Below are 7,862 nucleotides of genomic sequence, written 5' to 3'. Positions count from 1 at the left end.
GGTGACCCGTTGGTTCTTTGCATGTTAAGAAGACTTCTCTACAATGAATACTTCGACTTCTCATATGGTAATGAGCCAACCCCAAATCTCAACCCATAAGTGGAAGTTAACAAATTTCTTCAAGTCCTCCCTCCTACATTCAACCTACAATTTCAAGCCTCCAATTTCAAATTGTATTGGATGAAAAGAAAGCAGGTTTCGTATATTTTAATTTCTTGATAACTAGAATCTTTATAAATTTTTTCATGAGTTTTTTCTTTACGAGTCATATCTATTTTGAGCTTTAGCTTTTGAGGAGATTTAAAGCAATTGGAAAAGGTAGAAATACTTTTAGCTTTTGTGGGTTAAAGGATTTTTTTTTTTAAATTATTAATCTCATCCTACACTGTGTATTCATATTTCATTAGAGAAAAACGGTGGAAGAAGATGGATTATGTATCTCTTCCTACACGGTCTGTTTTGTCGGATTTTGGCTGGTAAATTGACTAAAGGGTAAAACTATCCATAATCGTTCACCGAGTTAGCGCCTTATGTAACATCTTACATGGTGATTTGTAATTTGACATGTTAATATGATAGCATCTTTTGCTTCATATATCAAATCAATAATCACCACATGTATACCACATAAGGCAACTGCGACAGTGAGTGATTGCAAATAGCATTATTCTTGACGAAATTGGTGAGTGTTTGGTTAGATTTTGGCTTGTAAAACGATGAAACAGATGCTTCTCTCTACACTCTACAGTAAAAGAAGTAGTGTTTTGTTGGTTTTTGAATTGTAAAGTGATGTTTAGTCACAAAAATTGAACTATATATTTACCCCGCAGTTCAACTACTAGGTCAGAGGTTCAGTTAGTCATTCGATAACTTGATGCTTCGATCAGATTTATAATGATCGAATCAAATCTAATAACTATGATAAGAAAAAAAAAACATCTATTACGATCTTTACAATAGTTTTCTTGGCATTTTAATCATTACAAATCAAAACTTTTCCGCGACAACTATGATTTAGCTCTCATGCAAGATTGTAATATCTTTTGAAAATAATATTGTAGATCATAAAAGTAATTTCTAATTTAGTTAGTAGTATGAAACTTGTTAGGTGGCTATTCCTTAGATAAAATTAAAGTAATGAAATTGTAATTAATATCCAAAGGTCAATGGACTGGTAGTATAGATTTTGAAGGAGTCAAAGAGCTCAATGAGGTTTACGAAGATCACATACAATCAATGGAATGTAATTAGAAGTTCAATGGGTGCTAAAGTGCCGCATAAGTCATGCTTTAAAATTTTAGTCACAAGTTGCGACGCATTTTTTATATATAAAACATTCGAACGTGAACTTGTTATTTCTAGAAGAGTTATTGCTCTTTGAGTTAGCTTTCTAACGCACTTTGAAATGCCTCAATCCGATATCGAGAGTGAAAAATATGATAAATTTAAAATCAGTTTGAATATCGATGTGAAAAGAATAATAGTTTAATTCGTATTATTCCGCAACACTTTTGATTATTGTAGTTGACTAAGGAGAAAAGGGTGATAAAATTGATGATACGTTTTGTCAATCGGAAAAAGTTTTTGACTAAGACCTGGAAATATCAAAAGTGATGCCTTCCAAACAATGGAGTGTGAGAAGTTAACCACGCAATTAGAATGAGTCCCAAAGATACATCGATGTGAAAATGATGGCAAGTTTGGCTGGAAATGAGAAATTTTAAAGAGAATCTTGTTCTCGGCTTCATTGGTTGTGCTTAATTTGTCACGTTAGACTAGATTATTTAACTAAACAATATTAATAGACTACACATAATTCAACAAACTCAAGATTCTCAAGAAACTTGTTAATTTGAAGAATTAGGTGTTGAATAAATGTCAAGTAGCATTATATCAAAATTTTAAAAATTCCAAAATTTTCATGGACCTCATGAAATTAGTATACATCGATTAAGGTCTTCCTCAAGAGTTCACATCAATAAGAATAAAATTTTGACATCTTGACCTCATATATATAAGAGTTAAAGTTCCGAGAATGGTAAAAAATTTCTAGACACATCAAACGTGGCTCATTCTAATCCACTTATACTTTTAAAATGTATGCAAACGTCAATGCTTATGTGATTAGAAAACAATGTGAACCAGTTTCATGAGAAAGGACTATCCGATCAAACGGGATTGTTTACACCATTACATCCCATTGGTGACCACTATCTCAAGTGCCTAGCAATCAAATCAAAATAAAGAAAGATTTTAAATTTTTATTTTTTCTTTTTCTCATTTATTCCTCTTAAACTTAGTAGCAGGGTCACACCATAGCATATGAAGCAGCAGAATTGCTATTAATCATAGAGTGTAGGACTAGATAATCTTGGGATTGGAATTGCAACCAGTGGATTTCTCTTCTTTAGCACAATCCCAAACTTTTCTGAAAGCTCCAACCTTTCTCCAGCAGGCAATTTCCAGTCGAAAGAATGAACTAATGAAGCCAGTGAATACATAAACATCCTCTCAGCCATTGCTGTCCCTGCACAAATTCTTCGTCCCGACCCAAACGGAAAATATTTGAAGTCATTCCCACTGTAATCCCATTTTCCATCCAAGAATCTCTCAGGAGAAAACTCCAAAGGGTTTTCCCAGATAGTAGGATCATGGTGTATTGCCCACACGTTAACGAAAACTCGAGCTCCTTTGGGGATTGTGTATCCTCCAACAGTGCATGTTTCACTAGGGCAGTGGGGGACTAAAAGTGGAAGAGTAGGATGTAGACGAAGGGCTTCTTTCATTACAGCATAGAGATATGGAAATTTGTTAATATGGGATTCTTCTACTATGTTGTCTTTGCCTACTACACTCTCCAGTTCTTGCTGGACTTTGTTTAGAACTTGTGGTTTTTTTATCATTTCTGCCAAGGCAAATTCGACTGCGTTTGATGTTGTGTCTGTTCCTCCAATCACCATATCCTGTAAAGTTTATTATAAGTGAACAACTTTTTGATTTGCCAAACAAATATAAGCTCCCGTTTGGTCCCCATTAAATTACATTCCATTACATTTTATTTCTCTCTCTCCTATTTTCAACCACACAATCTTCCATAAGATAATATTGTACGTAAATCTTAAACTTTTCTTTCTTTTACAACCTCTCATTTTTCAAAAAAATTACTATTCCTTTCATTTTCATTACCTAAAAATGGGGTCAAACAAGGGCAAAATAATATTAACTTTTACTTGTTTTCAAGCTTAACCATCATGTATTCTAGTCGCTGTCACATCCACAAGGCATATTTTGTTCTCCTAAGCTACTACAAAGTGAGGTAACATCGAGAGTGATGAAAAGTTTCAAGAATAATTTTATTTTGTCCATTTCTTGACTTTTACCCAAATGAGTTGTGCCTATGTACAGTGCATATTCATAGGAAAAACAGGAATTCAAAAAATGAAGAAGACCAGAGCCATAGGAAGAACCGGAAAGTTCATGGACACAACCCATGTTTAAAGCAAGAAATTTTGTTGCCATCACCTATAGTAAAACTCAAATCTAAAAATGGCTTATAAGATACCCATATTACAAGTATATTGGAAAATCATGCTTAAGATTATTTTTTTTGGAAAAAATGCTATAAACCCATGAGCTAAACTTTACTCCAAGGGTGCTTTCCTATTTGTGAAAGTAAAACATGAAGATGGAGGAAATAATTATTACCATTAATAAAGATTTGAGATGTGTCGTTGCAAAAGGCACTTTGGCATCTCCAGCATCCTTCAGCTGCAAAAGAAACTGCAGAAAATCCTTGTTTTCTGCCCCGTTATCTCCCATTCTTAACCGTTGATCGATCATGGTCTCAAATATCCTATCAAATTTCTGTGCCAATTTCTTCATCTTCTTCTCTACTCCTTGCAGATCAAAACGCTGCAAAATGGGGAAAAAATCTGATAAATTAGGCATCCCTAACAATCCTGTCATCTCTGTAACCACTTCTCTAAACTCTGCCCCAAGCCCGGCCCGATCTTCTCCCTTGATCGTGCCACCCCACAACATGCTTGTAATCACATTCAGCACAGTCAGAAACATCTGCTCTCCAATGTTGACCGGTGAGCCGGCCTGGCCATGCAAGTATTTAATCGTCTGCCGGAGTTTGCTGCGTCGCAGGTTGTATACGGAGTCCAAAGAAGAAGAACCCAGCATTTCTCGGACGCATACTTTCCTCAACATTCGCCATTCAGGTCCATACGGTGTCCAGACTATGTCTGAGCCGCCGTAGGCAGCTTCTTTGGCGGCCACAGGCACGTCCCGGTTGGCGAAAGTCGTGTCTTGATCCTTAAGTACTTCCCTAGCCAAATCTGGTGAGCTGATTACTACACCAATTTTTCCGCCTAGCTTCAGGGTTAGGATTGGACCATAAGTTTTTGCTAGTGTTGCGAAGTACGTATGGAGTTCAGGATCAAGAGACAAGAGGTTTCCGACAAGAGGCAAGCCTTTGGGTCCTGGTGGAAGTGAATTAGGAACTTTTTTCTTTATTTTTCCGATGAATAATAACACGAACCAGAAGATGAAAAGTACGCCAATGGCTTCAGAGAGAAGCAGCCGAATGCTCTCATCAGAGGAAGTGTCGAAGAGCTTCTTAAACATTTTCGTGGAAGCTGAAAGAATGAGATTAGTTTGCACCCACATACTCTCTCTATATATTTCTTCGGAATGGAAAAAGGTTAAATCTCACCTCAATTATAAATTAAATAAATATGTCACACAGCATTTAGGGTGTGGATCAAAAGTCAACCAAAATAGTGTAAATGAAAATAAAAAATTTATTATAATTGCCTCAGTTTCTAAGCTAACAATAATATGGCTAAAATAATATTAAAAATAAAATAAGAGACTACGTAATTACTAAAATAATATATAAACACAAGAAAGTAATTCCCGCGTCAATGTCACTGTGCATGTTCATATTGTCCAACTTCCACACCTCAACCACATCAAAAGCGCACACACTATTTTTAGGGTCCGTTTGGTAACAATTTTCTTCAAAATGTATTTTTTCTATCTTCTTTTCAACTACACATTATTCATTAAAATAATATTACACGTAAATCAAAAAAATTTCCTTATTTTTTAACCACATATTTCACATCAATATACTATTTTAAAATACATTTTTACATAAAAATATCTATAAAACACTCTTTAATGTGAGATTTTTCTTTCCCTATACGTATTTAAATAAGTTGTTATTGTTGTCTCACAGCACATTAAATGATTCAGTACAGCAACCACTTATTTAGTCCAATCGATAAGATCGACGAGGACGGCTGATTAAAAATATTGTGAGATATATACAAAAATGCCTTCTCTGAAATTTGCTAAGAATCTTTCCAAAGTATGTGGGAGCATCTTTTGCTAGGAATAGCAATGGGACGAGTATGAGACATGTTAGTTATTCTCATTCTCATCTCGTCGGGTATTTTTGTTATTTTACCTCATACCCATACTCGATTAAAGTGGGACGAGGCTGATTCAGGTCAGAGCAGGGTAAGTTTCCTGCCGCATTATCGCCCCATTTTTTATTATTTTATTTTATTTTTTATGTCCTTAGTTAGTAAATAATATTATTTTTTTACCAATTTGTTAAAAACAACTTATGTTCTTTTTAAAAATGATGGTAAATATATTATTTTTGTTTGATAAAAATTTAAATTTGAAATTATTATTAAACGGGACGGGAATTATGTTTTCCGTACCAACTTCAGAACAATGACCCTCACCTCATACTCATCTCATATACCTAGTTAAGTTGGTATTACCCCTCCCCCTCGAATCACGGTATGGGGTTGAGTGGATTTTTTTGCCGTCTCTATCTTTTGTAGAACTCAAAAGTTTTCTACCGCAACCATATATATATAGGCTTGTTTGAGTCGCATTCTTTCAAAAAAATAAATTTTAAACAGTGATTAGACACCATTTCAATTGCACATTTTTAATAAAATAATATTACACACAAGTTCAAATTTTTTTTCTCATTTTTTAATCATACATTCTCCATCAATCTACTACTCCAAAATACATTATTTCAAATTAATGTGGCTCAAACATACACTATAATTACATACCAATGTAAATGCAATGCTAGAGGATAGATTGATTCTTACAAAGCCTACAACGAGATCACCAAATGCCTTTCCCGAGTCAATGCTATTCAGCAGACATCCAGGTTTAAACCAATTTCTCCTACAACATAGTACCTAAAATAGTAATCGCTATAACCTCACTCTAGACACTAATGGCTGTGACACCAAATTAGGCCCAGGGGTAGAGATGGTAAACTTGAAATAATCAAACGTTAAATTTGATCAATTTGAAGAATTATTTTATTGAAAAACAAAGTTTTGATACAGAAGTTTGATACAAATATTTAATTGAAAGTAAAAATGTTGGATACAAATACTTAAAAGCAAATATTTAGATTACAAAGAAATCTAAAACTTTCTTGAAAAAGTTTTTTCTCCCACTAAAAAACTCTTGAGGAGAGTTTTAAGTCTTGATCTACATATATAGTCGATCTACTGACTTCAAATTTATTGAATTATTTAGAAGGAATCTTTAAATACATCTGAGATGTCTATTAAATAGTGCAAAAGTACAATTATTTTAACTTTTGAAGGACATTACTTTGCTTTCACATGAAGTGTCTTGTCTTGTCATCTTTGAATCTTTCATATGTACTTGAAAGGACAATAGTTTTACATGTCCTTGTTTTTGCTTTTGATTGATGGTAGGGCTGGTAGAAACAACTTTTGAGACGATAAGCATAATTGAAAGAGAATATTCCTTGAGCTTTGAACCCTATGTCTTCCGTATTCATCCAAATACCTTGGTTTATATAGTCATTATGAATTTTTTTTTTTTTTTTTGAGTTTCTTGAGCAATTGATGTTTGTTGAATAGCGTCGATCAACCCATGTAACTAGAGTAGGTGTGTTTGAGTGGTCCTATTGTAGGTTTGGTGAGAATCAATCTATAGCATTGTGTCTATAGTGGTAAGTTATTATAATTTCGTTTTATTTATTTATATCTTTAATGTTAAATTGGTTCAAAAGAACTAACAATAGATCTAAAAAACATTACAAATGCTTTTCAAACTGAAGAAGAATTAGATCAAGTATCATCTGTATCAAATGATTTTAATACTCATGATCTTTAAATTGCCCAAATTGAACAAAGACTTCATAACTGGACTATTTCAAAGGTAGGCAAAAGATCTATCTATGAAATAAGGAAAGTTTAATTTTACTCAAAATTATGTTATCAAAACTCTTGCGCAAACTCTTGCCATCAAAAGTTAAAATTCTTATACAAATTTGTTTTTAGAAGAAGCTATTCAATCTCATAGGAAAAAATTTTAATATTTTCATGTGTGATTAATTCAAATTGCTGTCAAACCATTATTCAGACTTGATTTGGACATTCATATTCTTTTAACTCTTAGATAAAAGAGATTTCTCAAATTTAAAAGCTCATTACTATCTGTTCTAGAGTCAAATCTAGAAAGTGATCCTATATTTGCAAATTATTATTCAAAATTTTCTATCAATCTTAATGATGGAGCAATTCTTAATGCTCTAAATCTTCATATTCAAATTAAAATCTTGATTTTGATGATCGTTCAAATGCATTTGTTGAAATATATAGAATCTATTACAAACTTATGAATACTCCACTTAATATTCGTGCTCTTCGCTCATCTCTAAAAGAAGAGTCTTCTTGTTGAAGTTGACCCTCTTCATTCTAATACCATGATTTCAAAAAGGATATCATGGAATCTTCAATCTAGAGGACTTGAATGAAATTTTAAGAATGCTTAAA

The 7,862-nt window shown here is 33.3% G+C and overlaps 1 protein-coding gene across 1 annotated transcript; it reads right to left on the bottom strand.

Moving 5' to 3' along the window:
* Positions 1-2,055: 2,055 nt before the first annotated feature.
* Positions 2,056-4,701, bottom strand: LOC111368777 (flavonoid 3'-monooxygenase-like). The gene is made up of 2 exons (XM_022990217.1): positions 3,706-4,701; positions 2,056-2,963 (listed from the first exon to the last, which is right to left on the bottom strand). The coding sequence occupies exons 1-2, from the start codon at positions 4,672-4,674 to the stop codon at positions 2,343-2,345; spliced, it is 1,590 nt and encodes a 529-aa protein (XP_022845985.1). The 5' UTR covers positions 4,675-4,701; the 3' UTR covers positions 2,056-2,342.
* Between the last annotated feature and the right edge of the window lie 3,161 nt (positions 4,702-7,862).

The sequence above is a fragment of the Olea europaea genome, chromosome 19 (genome assembly GCF_002742605.1).
Source record: "Olea europaea var. sylvestris chromosome 19, O_europaea_v1, whole genome shotgun sequence".
Classification (NCBI taxonomy): domain Eukaryota; kingdom Viridiplantae; phylum Streptophyta; class Magnoliopsida; order Lamiales; family Oleaceae; genus Olea; species Olea europaea.
This window is presented reverse-complemented; position numbering and strand designations above follow the sequence as displayed.